This window comes from Podarcis bocagei (assembly GCF_964188305.1).
Source record: "Podarcis bocagei genome assembly, chromosome: 10".
Classification (NCBI taxonomy): Eukaryota; Metazoa; Chordata; class Lepidosauria; order Squamata; family Lacertidae; genus Podarcis; species Podarcis bocagei.
Window position 1 is genome coordinate 35,019,709 of NC_138135.1, and position 15,046 is coordinate 35,034,754.

At 44.4% G+C, this 15,046-nt stretch overlaps 3 protein-coding genes and 1 long non-coding RNA gene across 9 annotated transcripts; 2 read left to right on the forward strand and 2 right to left on the reverse strand.

The window, feature by feature from the left end:
* Nucleotides 1-732: 732 nt before the first annotated feature.
* Nucleotides 733-4,179, forward strand: PHETA2 (PH domain containing endocytic trafficking adaptor 2). 6 transcript variants are annotated; one of them, XM_081211334.1, is made up of 3 exons: nt 733-892; nt 1,297-1,384; nt 1,492-4,179. In XM_081211334.1, the coding sequence occupies exon 3, from the start codon at nt 1,529-1,531 to the stop codon at nt 2,318-2,320; it is 792 nt and encodes a 263-aa protein (XP_081067460.1). In that variant the 5' UTR covers nt 733-892; nt 1,297-1,384; nt 1,492-1,528; the 3' UTR covers nt 2,321-4,179. The 6 variants fall into 6 exon arrangements, with proteins under 6 accessions (XP_081067460.1, XP_081067458.1, XP_081067459.1 ...); XM_081211332.1 differs by having other exon boundaries at nt 1,520-4,179; XM_081211333.1 differs by having other exon boundaries at nt 735-892; nt 1,300-1,384.
* A 715-nt stretch (nt 4,180-4,894) lies between these two features.
* SMDT1 (single-pass membrane protein with aspartate rich tail 1) lies at nt 4,895-8,005 on the forward strand. The gene is made up of 3 exons (XM_081211337.1): nt 4,895-5,095; nt 6,420-6,560; nt 7,710-8,005. The coding sequence occupies exons 1-2, from the start codon at nt 4,958-4,960 to the stop codon at nt 6,555-6,557; spliced, it is 276 nt and encodes a 91-aa protein (XP_081067463.1). The 5' UTR covers nt 4,895-4,957; the 3' UTR covers nt 6,558-6,560; nt 7,710-8,005.
* Nucleotides 8,006-8,062: 57 nt separating this feature from the next.
* LOC308596412 lies at nt 8,063-9,769 on the reverse strand. Its single transcript, XR_014012521.1, has 3 exons — nt 9,134-9,769; nt 8,195-8,906; nt 8,063-8,151 (listed from the first exon to the last, which is right to left on the reverse strand). It is a non-coding gene; the product is annotated as an uncharacterized lncRNA (long non-coding RNA).
* A 1,501-nt stretch (nt 9,770-11,270) lies between these two features.
* NDUFA6 (NADH:ubiquinone oxidoreductase subunit A6) lies at nt 11,271-14,282 on the reverse strand. The gene is made up of 3 exons (XM_081209614.1): nt 14,108-14,282; nt 12,246-12,361; nt 11,271-11,477 (listed from the first exon to the last, which is right to left on the reverse strand). Exons 1-3 carry the CDS (start codon nt 14,247-14,249, stop codon nt 11,346-11,348), a joined length of 390 nt encoding a protein of 129 aa, XP_081065740.1. The 5' UTR covers nt 14,250-14,282; the 3' UTR covers nt 11,271-11,345.
* Between the last annotated feature and the right edge of the window lie 764 nt (nt 14,283-15,046).

The window sequence follows — 15,046 nt, forward strand, 5'->3', positions numbered from 1 at the left end:
GATGCCCTCTGGTGGCTATAAAGTAGCATGTATATGTTTTTAAAAGCCCATTCTGCATGTACTTTGTTTATGTTTCGCACAACTTTAGCACCGACACGTTAGTGGCACCGCCAATATTACACTTCCAGCTTGACCCGACCTTGGCGTTGCTGTCAAGGAAGATCCTAGCATAATAAGCAAGAGTGGCTATGGATGTAAGAGCCCTTGGGAGATCCTTATAAATTAGCACGATCATCAAGAAAACTTGTTGTATGTCCTTGTCCTGCACTTTTTTTTTTGCCTTTTGCGACGAGCCCTGATCCGGCTCTTGCAAACGCTCGGGTGGGGGGCAGAGTGAGAAATATACCATTTCTCAGAAAAAATGCGATTCTTTGGGACAAAGGATCTGGGGCGCGGGGGAGCAATGCAGATACTGGGAGAGATGTGGATGTTGACTATTGAACCCATTTCACATAAAGATAGGGTCATGAAAGGCTTTGAAACATCCAAGGAAGACGATTTAATCATAAAGGTCTGAGACGGCGAATCAAGTCTTCCGTGTCTGATTCTTCTATACGTGGCTTCCAAGACCTCAAGAGAAAAAGCAGAGCAGTTGGGGGGGGGGGTAGGAATGGGGGAATAAAAAAAGTGGAACCTCCGCTCTGTATTGTGAGGCGGGTTGGAAAACGTGGATTGTTAAAGAGCCATCCCTGGGCTTGCTACTCCAGAAGCGATCTTGAGCTCCGGGTTTTGCATTACGAAATTGCTCTAAACCAATAATAGTCAGAGCTCCGCAGAGAAAGAGGGAGGACAAAACAAAACAGCCGCCTTAAAATCAACACGTTAATTAAAGCAGGGGTAACGGGGTACGCCGAAATGGATGAAGAGGTTAGAGATCCCGCGTTGGAACAAGGTAAGGTTAGAGATAGAATCTGTCCCCTGGCTTTCAGAGCAGGCCTGCTCTCCCCGAGATCAAAACCATCTTCCGCAAGCTCCGTTTTTGGGAGACCCCCCCCCCACTCCACCCCATCCTGGGGACTAGGCAGGCAGCCTGATTTCTGGGGCTTTAAAAATATCTCCATCTTCTCCTGTGAGTTTTCTGACTCTGGAGACTCAGTTCAGTTGGCCATTAATCCAACTTGCTGTTACTCCCGTCAGCTTGATTGCTCTATGTATAAAAAGGGGGAAAACATCCGAATGTGGTTTCCGTTCCAGCTTCCAGAAGAGGGTGCCGCTATTGATTAAAGAGGCGAAGATCTGCTGTTTTAATGGCAGTAAAAGCTAAGTGAAGTTTGCAACTTTTGTCCCTTGTTTTAGCAGAGCAGGGTACCTAGTGGCCTAAGACGAGACTGCAGCACACTTCTATCCATGGAAGAAGGCAGATCCATCAAAATCCAGGCTTTGGGTAAGACTCTCTGCTCTCTCCAACAGTATAGATGAGCTGGAATATTAGCTAAAATTATATTCCGGGTGTCACTGGGACTTTAAAATATCACTTTTTGGTGCAATCAGGAAACCTGTCTGTCTCTATGCTCCTCAGGGGACCCTTATGGCAATGAAGCTGAATGAGCGTTGCGTGGCACATTATGCCACTTGCGACTCTCCGGCAGACCACACGGGCTTTCTGTGCAAGCGTGTGGAGCGCCGCCACCACCACACCAGTTCCTACCACCGCTGCTGGTTCATCCTCAAAGGCAACTTGCTTTTCTACTTCGAGGAGCAGCAGAGCCGTGAACCCCTGGGTCTCATTGTGCTGGAGGGCTGCACAGTGGAGCTGTGTGAGGCCGCTGAGGAGTTTGCCTTCGCTATCCGCTTCGATGGCAGCGGTGGCAAGGCATATGTGTTGGTTGCTGATTGCCAGGCTGCGATGGAGGTTTGGGTGAAGGCCCTTTCCAGGGCCAGCTTTGATTACATGAGGCTCGTGGTTAAAGAACTAGAGAAGCAGCTGGAGGAAGCGCGGAAGAGCTTGGTCACCTGCCACAAATCTCCAAAGAGACCTTCCTCTGCCTGGAAGCGACATCTTTCCAGTTCCACAGCAGTCCCCCTCCAGGAGCACCCTGTCATCTCAGAAAATGGGTACTCCACATGGGTCAACGGTTGCACTGTTGCAGGAGCTGTTTTGGACCATGATGTGGGGTATCTGAAACCCCCGCCTTTACCCCCTCGCCGAAGACCAGCTTGCAGCAGCGCAGGTGGAATGCTTGCTCCAGGCCTTGGTTCTGCTGTGCAGGAAAGCCCGGTGTCTCCAGAGACAGCCTGTTTCTCAAAGTTGCACGACTGGTACGGTCAGGAGATAGCCGAGGCGAGGATGGAATGGCTGCAAAGCCAGAATGTATTGTGAACGTATTGAGGAAAGTGTTTTGGGATGTGGGGAAGAGGGAGGGAAGGAAAGAGAAAAATAGAAGCAAAACAAGTTTTCACAGACCTCTTGGTGCACTTGTGGATTTGCTCTTGGCCAACAAAATTGCCAAAGAACCTATACTGCTTTCTGGAATGGTGAATTGCAAATATATGTATGTTCTAGGTTACTCTCAAAATATAGTATCCCCATGGGGATCTTGGAATGCCCAGAATATCTCTGAAAATTAACCATGCACCATCTGTATCTCAAGCAGTGTTAGCAAAAGGCTATGGCATACTTATTTCACTACTTCTTTCGCACTGTGCTGTAAAGCTCAAGTTGGCGCTCTCATGTTTCAAGTGGCTTCTTAACAAGAGAGGAATTTGAATTTCTGTTGAGCCATACAATTCAGTTAATGACATTCAATCTATATATTCCAGTTGCTTTGAGCCTTGTGTTAGACTAATAATACTAACCATTTATATAGCACATTTCAAATATCCAATAATCTTCACATACATTACATAAAGGTTACTGACAACAATCTAAAAAGGTAGGCTAGTATATTTATCACCATATGGAGGACAAAGCAAATTGCCTAAGACCACCTCTTGCTGAAGTGAAATTTGATCCAGTAGTTTCACACTATTAGTCACAGTGTTGCCCTAGAGTAGACGTTATAAAATGCTTCCCAGATCCATAACTAAGGAATCCTGCACTTTTAGGGCTTTCGCTACATTTTGAGTCAGTATTTGAAGATAACCTCTTCAAGAGGCAACATGACCTAGATCTGAGTAAGTGAACCAACAAATTAGGGACAGTTGCTCCCACATACTAACATCATAATGTGTGACCATTTAATTACATGGAATGCCAGCAGTGGGCAGAGCAGATGTTAGCATTGTACTGTAGTCTAGTTTCTACATGCACTTGCACATATCTTTCTATCCTCCAACTAGACAAGCAAGAAGCATTATTGGAGTTCAAGAACCTGCTCTAGCCAGGCAAGCACAATCAGGGTGTAAAGCAGAGCCAGGGAGGGGTGTGGTTTGGGGAATGTTCTAAGGCCCTATGGGGAAACCTGGAGAGCCACATTTGTCCCTTGGCCCTGTTGTTCTGACCTATACAATAGTCTCCTAAGGAAGCCGCTAATGTGTACATAGCCCGACTAGGGTGAAGAACAGTATAAACCTAGACTTTCAGCCATCTCAACTGCAATCACTGAGTTGTGAGTTTTGTAGTCATAAGTCCATTAACTTTAATTTAAATGATGCCAATAGGCACTGGATTCCTGTTCTATGGTGTCCAGTATACACTGCCTTTATATCATATTGCTGCATTCTGACTTTTGCAATCAGGTTTGTTCTTTAGCATTCTTGCACATTAGTGACTTTAACTATAACTAATTGGCCAACCAAACCATTGTTTACCAAGTCATCCTGGGCTCAGACCAGTGCTGGTAATAATCAGTTGCAACGTTCAAATGGAATGACTATCCCTGCTGGGAGGGAATAACCACCATGACTGTTTTTAATATGATAAAATCAAGTTACCATGGCAAATAATATGTCACTTCCAACAGTGAAAATGGTTAATGTTTTGAAGGAAGATAGCAATATATCCACTCCAAAGAAAAAAATTCTGATCTGCAATAATGTTAGCAGCAGCCAGAATATACCTGCTAAGGTCGTACAACAAATGGAAGCTAATAACTTCATGGTGCTCTACATACACCCTTGAATTACATTTTTTTGTATGTTTGCATGGATTATGTTTTACACTTAAAACAAGAATATACACTACTGTTTCAAAGTTATTTGTAGTACAAATTTATTCTTGAATAAACTTTTTAATATATATATTGTAGTGTTTGGCTGCACGATGATGAGACTGTGTCTTGAGTTCCCTCACTGGGAGTTCTAACATAATTAGTGTCCTGCAGGATCAGACCAAGTATTTACCTAGTCTACTTTCCAATGTCCCACAGATGCCAACCAGATACCCAGTCTGGCAAGCCCTCTGCTGTTCTGTAGCCACAGACCCCTCCACTCTTGTAGGTAACAAACTTAATTTATTTACAGATTTATATACTCTCTTCACTAAAATGGTCACAGGGTTGTTTACAAAAATAAAGGTAATGTAAAAACATGATGCACAATAAACAGAAACATTAGGACAATTCATACACACACACACACACACACGCATTTAACATCACAGAAATGTGATAAGCCCTTTAAAAGGAGTATAAAGAGTAAAGCGGCACTTCATTGACAGGGGACCTCTCTGAATATTGGGAAAGCAAATAAACAAAGTTACAGGTAACTGGATTAGAGCTGGCAAAAGTAGGAACTCCTCCTGTTTGGGGTCAAGCCCGATAAGCTAAAACATAAGATTCCTCTGTTGGGTTTTCTGAGCACTTTGGCCCTGAGGGACTTTTCAAATAGGAACCAAGAAACGACCCATCCGAGGCGATGAGAGCAATCTATATTTTTCGAATCTCTGTGGCATCACTCCTGCCACGCGCGCCCGGGAGGTATTTTATTCCTTCATCCTCATATCGCGAGATTTGAGAAAGCACCTCCCATCCTTCCGACACTTCGGACGCGTCGCTATAGCGGTAGCGCTACAGAGAAGATGGCTGGGCGCCTGTGGGCAGCGGCAGGGTGCTGGGCGAGGCCCGTCGGGAGCCAGAGGGGCCCCTCGGCGACCGCTGCCCCCTCGCGAAATGTCACCGTCACCCGGACTGGCGCCATCTTGCCCAAGCCCGTCAAAGTGAGTGCGCAAAGGGGAGCCTCAGGTCGCGGAGGGGAAACGAGCCGGGAGTGAAGCCAGCCAATCGCTAATCGGGATGGGCTGCCGGGCTTGGAGGACGTTGTGTCAGCCAATGGCTTGAAAGGATTGTTGGCTTGGCAGATGGTTTGCCCAATGGATAAGGCGGCAGGGGCGGGCTTTAGAACAGAAGCACCACTAGGAAATGATCCCGTAAGGATCAGTAAGACAAGAGCCGTAGGGATAGTGAGCGCTTCCTCCCCTCTCCTGCCTGTGGGCTACGGGGGGGGGGTCATTTATAAAAAGAAAAGGGTATATTTGTGTGTTTCCTTTTCCTCCTTCAGCTCGGTTAAAGCCGGAAAGGGGAGACCTTTCCCGAAGATCCTGTCTTCCTGCCCCTTTTGTTCCTTGTAGCAGGTGACAGGAAATGTTAGTAATGCGGATGACTGATACCTGGCCGACTGCTTTCATGTCAAGTTGCATTTGACAACTATGAAGTGGGATGGACCAGCCACTCTTTGTCAGGTGTCTGGAATGTAGCCTTTCAGAGCCCTTTCCCTGCCCCCTCCGCTCAGCTTTCCAGGAGAAACGTTTTAAGGGAAGCCCCACATTTGGTTTTCAGAAGTTCCACAAGCACTTGTCTAGAAAATAGGGGCTGCAAGGAGGAGCAGATGAGAGTGGGTCCAAAAACAGTAGGCAAAGGTAATTGCCAGGAACCCAAGAAAAAGGGGGAGGTGAGCTAACGTGACCCATAGAATAAAGGATTTTCGCTGCTGTGTTCTAAATGAATTTTAGGTGCTTCTAAAATAAGTTGGTAATCACTGCTGCAGTACATTGAGTAATGCTGTTATACAGTACTGCACTTATGTTTTCCATTATTTGAGTTTCATGCTTTGAATTGAGAGCAAAAATGCTTTGCTGGATCATTTACTACAGTAGGTTCCTCCGCCCATGAGGAAAACACTTTGGAGTATCTGATAATATGCAAACTTTTAGTTTTCCTATTTATGTATTTAGGATATAAAATGTGTTGCTGGCTTAATACTAATATTCAGTTTTGTTCTCTTTTTTTACTTAGTTTTTCCATATATTTGAAGACATTTTTACAAATATTTTTCTATGTGGGTTTAAACGTGAATTAGTAGAACAGTAAGAATATGTGCTATTATTTATGAGTGCAAGCATTTGAAGTAATGACATTTCTTTAAATCTTTCCATCAGCTCTAGACTTATGTACGTTGGCAGCTTTGTGGAGATTTGTTGATGACAACTTTTTCTGCAGGACTTGCATTGAAAGAGATATTAAACTGGTTCTCAATCTCTGCAGATGCCCTTTGGTCTCCTTCGTGTGTTTGCCATTGTAATTCCCTTCCTCTATGTTGGGACACAAATCAGCAAAAACTTTGCAGCCTTGCTAGAGGAACATGATATTTTTGTACCAGAAGATGACGACGACGATGATTAATAGGTATGGCTATAGATAAAAGCAGAAACTTTATCTGAAGTTGCCCCCTTCATTTGATGTAGGGTGAGTGAAACCATAATAAAACACTTGGAGACAATCCTTCATTGGTAAACCCGTTAGGTCAAAACAGATACCCAGAAACTCCAGCTATACTTAAATTCTCATGAAAACTGGTACTAACATATGGAGTATGAGTGTACAAGATAGGCAAGAAATGAATCTGGTTGCATCTCAACCTCTCATACACTGTCCTACAGGTGGGGAACGTCAGACCTGAGTGCTGAATGTACCTCTTTCCAGGACACTCCCCTCACCAGCCCTGCTCCTCATCCTTGCGCTTTTGCCTGGCTGGAATGTGTCCTTGAACTGTTAGAATGTCTGTTTAGTGAATGAAAGATGGGAAGTATGGGTGTGTATGTGTAGAAACCTCTTGATTTTTGCCTGGCTGGAATGCAGTCAGCTGCATAAAGAGTTGTATCCAATGCCCCATCCAGCACTGGCATGCACCCCCAAAAGCTCTTGCAAGGGAATGTGGCCTTAAGACTGAAACAGTTTTCCCACCCTGCATATCCCTACAATGTTTGCAGTGAAGGCCACTGAGAAGCTCATCTTTTTTATTGGAGTAGTTGCAGCAGCCTTTGAAATCTCTTCTCCCCCTTATCATAGCACATATATACCCTAGATCACAATTCCTGTCCTAAAAGCACTGTTTCCTACCTTTCCTTTCCCATTCTTTTATTCCTAGTATTTTTCTTTCCCATTATTTTATTCCTAGTTTTATTCCTATATAATAAACTAAGCATATGCAAACAGTTCTGCTTATAATTTAGTTACTATTTTGTCTTACTTTTTGTGAGTATAATTTTGAAAGAATTACAGCTGACTAGACAATAAATTCATTAGGCCATGACCAAAATGTTTACACTGATTTGGCAATATCACTGTTCTATATGCTAAATACACTTGCCAATGTCACAGTGAACTTGTTTTAATAAGCTGTGTGTTGTATAGAAAGCAGCAAACAGTATGTTTATAATATGCACAATACTGGTGTTCTTTGCCATTCTCTAATTTTTGCAAAGCTAGTATCCTACGGGTTGAACATGGGGCCAATTCTGCAGTGTGAAATAACATATTCTTGTTTCTTTACAGGGTTAAAATAGGAGAAAACAAGAGCAAAAGCCATAGACAACTATTCTGATGTCAATGTCTAGTCATGGCCCCTCTTTTCAGTTTTTAAAGAAGACATTTTGGGAGAGTTGGACCCCCATTCTACCAGTAAATGCTCTGTGCATGTGTAAATGAGGATTGGCTACATACATAGGCAGAATATTTCCTTGGTTCAGCAATCATTGTATGTAACACCTAGTTCATGAGAGTGCTTGGAACCCTGTTCTAATGAGTGTGAAGAAATGATTTAGATTGCAAATAAAGAGTAACAGACCAAGGCTTACATCTCTTCTTTAAATTGTCCTAAGTTGCATGCAGAGATCCAAGTGTGATTAAGTATTATTGCACCATACCTTTGCTGAAAAGCATTAATAATTTCAATTCTCTTTCACCCCTTTACATCTTCTTCTTTCTTTCTTTCTTTCTTTCTTTCTTTTCTTTTCTTTTCTTTTTTTTTTTTTAGAAACTGCAAATTCTATGTTTAACAGAAAAAGTAACTTTATTTAACTCGGCTAGACTGACTTGCTCCAAAATACTTCTTTTTTGAATCTTGATATCTAATAGTGAGCAGAAGCCCTTTGATATCAGGCACTGTTTTATTTTGGTGTACAGTAAATGATTATGCCATAACTTTTCGAACTTGACGTGTTACAGTATTGACTCATAAGTGGTATCTTGAGTTCATGTCACCTACCAAAGTCTAGAGATGCATGCAAGTCTAAGTTCTGATAAAATTAACTTAACATTTGGCAAAGAGGAATTGCTTCCTGTATCATCAATTTACCTAAACATTATTTTTATTTGTACCACATGTTTTTCCTATGCTCTGAAGGTCAATGGGATTAGAGTCTGTGGATTCAAAAATGGATTGTCACTTTTCAGTACACATGCCTCATTCATCCCTGGCTTATGCCATGTTTGCTTTAAAAAAAAGGATGATTGCTAGCCCTGCTATGAAATAATTGTACACATGATCCTACTTGCATAATCTTGTATTGAACAATGAATATTGTTCAGAGCAATTGGGGACATTACTACCCTCTTACTTCAGATAAGCAGGATTTTCTTGTGGGAGCTTTTGAAGAAGGAAGAATCGGAGGCCACAGCAGTGCTGCAGCATGCAGTTCTACCACAGGAGGGCTCCCTTGCATAGTGGGAAGGAATACAGTACAGTGGTACCTCGGGTTAAGTACTTAATTTGTTCTGGAGGTCCGTATTTAACCTGAAACTGTTCTTAACCTGAAGACCACTTTAGCTAATGGGGCCTCCTGCTGCCGCCGCACTGCCAGAGCCCGATTTCTGTTCTCATCCTGAAGCAAAGTTCTTAACCTGAAGCACTATTTCTGGGTTAGCGGAGTCTGTAACCTGAAGCGTATGTAACCCGAGGTACGACTGTATTAAATAACCATGGAAGTTGGGTTAAGGAGCATTAAGCTACTTGCATAATAGGTGTAATTTTTTTACACTTGTATTTGGGATGGTTGGAATAGGGCTCAGCTTTCATAGACGGAATGGGGGGGGGGGGAGGAAGCCCCAAAATAACTCTCCTGGCAAGCAAAGAAAATTATTGGAAGCCGTAGGCTACAAACTCATAAGTGTAATCAAGGTGGCTTAATGGCTAGCTGCTTTCTGGTTGCTGAATTAAAGAAATGTTACTGCAAGGCAGGCAGAAGACTCAATAGGCTGAGAAATCATTCCTCAGGAAAGCGTCAGTGTGGTGATAGTATTTCAAGGGCAGTAACAGAAATTAGGCTAAACTATCTGCACAAAGAAAGCAGGCAGGATAAAAGTGAGCTATTTATTTGCTGCCAGATTATTCTCAAGATTGCTCAGGTTTGGCTTACGAGTCTTTCCAAGGGCAGGGGCACCCAGGCTGTAGAGTTAACAGTTGGATTGCTAAAACTACTCACCAGTTTAGTGCTGTTTTACTTAATGGTATTAAAGTAAATGTATTACATACTCATGGTATGGCAAGACACCCAGTAACAATGGGTTCCAGATTTTCTGGGAGAGGACTCCGGGAAGCAAGAAAAGCCCATTGTAATATACAGTGGTGCCCCGCAAGACGAAATTAATTCGTTCCGCAATTTTTGTCGTCTAGCGAATTTTTCGTCTTGCGAATCACGAAATCCCATAGGAATGCATTGAAAATCAATTAATGCGTTCCTATGGTCAAAAAAAGTCGAAACAAAGCCAAATTTGGTACAACAACAGTTTATTAACTGCTCTTTAAAGTCACACATACTGTAAAGAGCAGTTCAAAAATTGAAGGGAAAATAAATTAACTTTATAAACAAAACATGTCTTTGTTTTTAGACAAAGGAAACAAAGCCACGAGACGTTTTCGTCTTGCGAAGCAAGCCCATAGGGAAATTTCATCTTGCGAGGCAAATCGAAAACGGAAAAACCTTTCGTCTAGCGAGTTTTTTGTCTTGCGAGGCATTCGTCTTGCGAGGTACCACTGTATCAACCTGCCTTTTGGATAGCCCAAGGGTTACCACTTATGTTTTAAGCTTTTGCAAAACTCCATTAATGTGTTCCAGGTTTCTCTTTCTGGAAAAATACATGTTCAACTATTAATAGTACATTCTTGAACCAAATCTTTATGATTTTATCGGAGCCAATGCATCCTGGATTGAAGTACATATGGTAAAAGGTAAAGGACCCCTGGATGGTTAAGTCCAGTCAAAGGTGACTATGGGTTGCGGCACTCATCTTGCTTCAGGCCAAGAGAGTCAGTGTTTGTCCAGACAGCTTTCCAGGTCATGTGGCCCTCATGACTAAACTGCTTCTGGCGCAACAGAACACCATGATAGAAGCCAGAGCAGCACAGAAACACTGTTTACTTTCCCGCCGCAGCAGTACCTATTTATCTACTTGCACTAGTGTGCTTTCAAACTGCTAGGTTGGCAGAAACTGGGACAGAGCAACGGGAACTCACCCTATTGTGTGGATTCAAACCACTGAACTTCCAATCGGCAAGCCCAAGAGGCTCAGTGGCTTAGACCACAGCGCCACCTGCGTCCCGTGAAAGTACATATACAGTGGTACCTCTACTTGCATTCACCTCTGATTACATATCCTTTGGGATACGTACGTGGTAAACCCGGAAGTATTTTTCCAGGTTTCGCCACACGCACGTGTGCAGAAGCGCTCTACGTGCCATGCACAGAAGCGGCACCTCCAGTTGCGAATTCCTCGGGATGCAACCGGAGCTCTGGAACGGATCCCGTTTGCAACCGGAGGTACCACTGTGTTCTACTACTGAACACAATCTTTCCCACACAGACTTCTAACCTCTTTGTTCTTTGAGTACTGAATCATTTTAACTTTATTCAAATGGGACTAACTTTGAAGTACATTTGCATAGGACTCCAGCATGTTTTTTAGGTACCAGTTGCAACAAGGGTACTGTACACCCAGGCTATCATAAGTAGATAATGCATGAAAGGAATCGAGGATGGCTGAAGCCTCTGCACCAAGAATTCAGAACCAGTATGGAACAGAGAGTACCAGCATGGCTACCTCCCAGCTGAAGAGCTCTTCAATATACAGGGCTTTATTTGAAACAGAAGCAGACGAACATACAGTATCACAACTCCACAAAGTTCATTTAGTTCATGGGTCATGGCCTGCATAGAACTTGGAGAGGAAGTCCTTGGGTCGTGGCGATTCTGTCTCATGAAAATACCTCATTAAATGGGTCCGTTGTTTCCATACGTGAATAGTCTCTTGGAGTTCCATTTTCCCCTATATCAGACAGAAAAGGACGAAAGGTGTTTAAATTGGCCTGTTACTACAATAATTTATTATGCTAATACAGGGTAGGCACAACTATCAGGTTTCTATGAAGCTGGGATTTTTAAGAACCAAATGGACATGACAAGTGGACATGACATGACAGTGGAGGTTCGTTGTGAAACTGTTGCATTACATGCTGTATGCTTGAAGAAATATATAGTGAGCTGTAGGCAAAGGTATTGTCCTTACCACATTGCTACTGACTCAAAATACTTTTAAAGATTGGGAGCAAGGCAGACACAGCAGATGGGGAGGTATTTTGAAAGGTTCTGCCACTTCAGATTTAGATTTGGACACTGATTCCTTTGGTATATAGTAAAACTATAGTCTCGTATGCTCCATGATGGTGGCACTACTGTACAGTAAAGAAGGCATAACTGGTCAGCACTCTGGGGCAAGCCAGTTGTGTCAGGAAGGGCATAAGCAGGCTCTCTCCTAAACTTGGATAAGACCACAGGAATATGGATTGTTTCTGTGATGACACAGCGTTTGAAACCCCACATTTAGAGACACACCTATTTGCAAGACACGGTTTAGCTTACATAAAGAAAAAGTCATGTATCATTTATGATGGAAAGAGGCATTCTCTTAAGTCTATTATGGGCTTTCACCCCCTTCTCCATTTCTACAGGGGTCTGAAAACTACTTTTGCTTTTTATCTATATACCAGACATCCTATGCTTGCTTTGAATTTAAGGCAAATGTTATTTAATTTACCTTAATAACGAGCATATCAATAACTCGAGGGTCTGTGGCATGGGCATTCTTCATGAACAACTCTCGCACCTTATCCCGGCCCTGTTTCACTGAGATGTCCAGCTGGTATAGATGCACTAGATGATAAACAAAAAATAATAATGGGTGAGAAAATGAGTGTTAGGTCTTAACTTAAAAAGTTACTTTTTACACATTTACTGCTTCCAATTGAACACAGTTCAACTAGTGGGCTGTTTTATTCCATTCCATGGAAAGCGAGCTCTAATTAAACAGAAGATCTAATAGGTGTTAACAACCCATTAAGTTACAGGAAAGACAAAAGCCCACAGCTGTCATGAGCAAGGTCCTTCAAGCTTTCATGACATATAACTGTTACTCCCATCTTGTAGTGTGAACCAACACTATTCTCCATAAGAACCGCCCCATACATGCCACCAGAGTTGGCACCAGTGGCATACAGTCTGTGGAACGGTGGAACTAGCCTAATCCCCAAAGTTCCTGGTAAAATATTCACACACCTCCCTCCATGCTCCCTCCTCCTTCCTTCTCTTCCTCCAGCCCTCCTTGAACCTTACTCGCTTAGCCTCTTTCTTCGTTTAGCTGCTCTACCCAAGCTGCTCAGAGGGTTGCACTCCTTGCACAGAGCTACACTCCTTGTAGTCCTTTGTCCTGGTTGGTGTCAGCACTTCCCTTCCTCCAGGTTGCCTTTGCCAAACAGCGCCCAGCAGCAGCACAGCCCACAGCACGCAAAACATCCGATGTGATGCACGTGGGGCAGAGACCACTTCCCACCCTGAAGGTCAAAAACAGTGCCTTCTTTTTGTTGAGGCACCCAGCTGCTGTCTTCCCCAATCATGGAGACCAGCCAGGGGACCCCAACCATCACCACTTAGGGGGTGAGGAGGAGAAAGGGCACGGAACAACCCTGATGTCACAAGCAGGTCTTTATAAAGGGGCTCTTTTTAAGAACTACATTTTTACGGTAGCTGATACAGTGCAGGAGTAGCTGTTTAAAAAATAGTAATAATCAGGCAGCTTGAGTTTGAAGGGGGGAATTCAGCCTTTACATAGCTGCCACAGCTGCATCCTTAGCAGTGGGTCTTGAGTAAACCTCATGTTTGTCCTCCTACCCTTACCTTGTCCCCTGGAGTGGGTGCACATTGGCGCCCTAATTCATGGGTAGGCAAACAAAGGCCCGGAGGCCTGATCCAGCCCAATCGCCTTCTAAATCCAGCCCGTGGACGGTCCGGGAATTAGCGTGTTTTTACATGAGTAGAATGTGTGCTTTTATTTAAAATGCATCTCTGGGTTATTTGTGGGGCATAGGAATTCGTTCATTATTATTTTTTTCAAATTACAGTCCGGGCCCCCCACAAGGTCTGAGGGACAGTGGACCAGCCCCCTGCTGAAAAAGTCTGCTGACCCCTGGCCTGATTGTTCCCCTACCACAAATGTCACCGCACGCCACTGGTGGGCAGATATCCTGAATGGATCAAAGGCACACCATCTTAGTATCCTAACCGCCGCTAACGCTGAACCAACCCTTCTTTGGGTACTCGCAGTCGCCAGTGCAGATGGCATGATGCGCCGTAGGCTGGGATGGCGTGACCCGAAGTGTCAGAGAGGAGCGTGACACGAGTGGGAAGCGGGGAAGCGATCTGCCTTCCCGCCCTTGGTTTTAGTTCTGGGCAGGCCACTCTCTCGGCAGCGGCCTCAAAGAAAAGGGAGTTCGGGGAAGCGGGGAAATTCGGGGAGGGGGCGCAGCCCGCGACGACGCCCTCCCGCCCGTCCCCCTCCATGCGCCGCCCCTCGGGACGCGACCTTGAGGCGGAGGTCGCTCGCCTGCAGCTGCGCCTCCTCACCAGCGTTTGGTATTTCTCGGTACCAAGCCCTATACAGTTCTCGCACGCGCCGTTTGGCCTCCGCCAAATCCCGGCTGAAGATCGGCTTGACAGCTGCCCTCGCGGCGGCCGCCGCTACCTTCCCGGCTCCGGGCGCCGCCATCTTGTTCGGCCTGATACGCCCCGCCTACCCATCCTCGCACGGATGTTTTCCGTACAGAGTTCGAGGGCGCTCGAGTGCCATTGGCTGAGAGCTGTGCTGTTTCTTCAAGGCTCGCCAGCCATTGGGCGGTGGGAGGTTGGACTGGCGAAGCCTTCCGGGTTTCGTCCTTGAGGATGGGGGTCGCGCGCTCTTTCTTCTTGGTTTCATTATCACCAATTGAATGAAATGTTTAAATAAAAGATAAAGAAAAAAGGTTTTTCAGAAGATGGTTCGAAATTCAAAAGAGCTGCATTATGAAATAATGAGAAATTAGTCTCAAAGATTTATAAAAATTTTATAGAGTTGGCGACAAAAGATGAGATGATAAAAGCAACTATAACTCATTGGGCAATTGATATTGGCCACAATACATATAGAAATGAGAGTTTGGTAGAGATTATGTATAACGCAGTGGGTTAAACCACAGAGCCTAGGACTTGCTGATCAGAAGGTTGGCGGTTCGAATCCCCGTGACGGGGTGAGCTCCTGTTGCTCGGTCCCTGCTCTTGCCAACCTAGCAGTTCGAAAGCACGTCAAAGTGCAAGTAGATTAATAGGTACTGCTCCAGTGGGAAGGCAAACGGCGTTTCTGTGTGCTGCTCTGGTTTGTTAGAAGCGGCTTAGTCATGCTGGCCACATGACCCGGAAGCTGTACGCTGGCTCCCTTGGCCAATAAAGTGAGATGAGCGCCGCAACCCCAGAGTCGGCCACGACTGGACCTAATGGTCAGGGGACCCTTTACCTTTACTATGTATAACA

Bases quoted from the DNA above. Each gene is read 5' to 3' on its own strand.
- PHETA2 (XM_081211334.1), top strand. From the start codon at position 1,529: ATGGCAATGAAGCTGAATGAGCGTTGCGTGGCACATTATGCCACTTGC.
- SMDT1 (XM_081211337.1), top strand. From the start codon at position 4,958: ATGGCTGGGCGCCTGTGGGCAGCGGCAGGGTGCTGGGCGAGGCCCGTC. The intron at 5,096-6,419 runs GTGAGTGCGCAA...CAATCTCTGCAG, and splicing joins TCTTGCCCAAGCCCGTCAAA to ATGCCCTTTGGTCTCCTTCG.
- NDUFA6 (XM_081209614.1), bottom strand. From the start codon at position 14,249: ATGGCGGCGCCCGGAGCCGGGAAGGTAGCGGCGGCCGCCGCGAGGGCA. The intron at 12,362-14,107 runs GTGAGGAGGCGC...TTTATCATCTAG, and splicing joins CCGAGAAATACCAAACGCTG to TGCATCTATACCAGCTGGAC. The intron at 11,478-12,245 runs GTAAATTAAATA...TGTCTGATATAG, and splicing joins TTGATATGCTCGTTATTAAG to GGGAAAATGGAACTCCAAGA.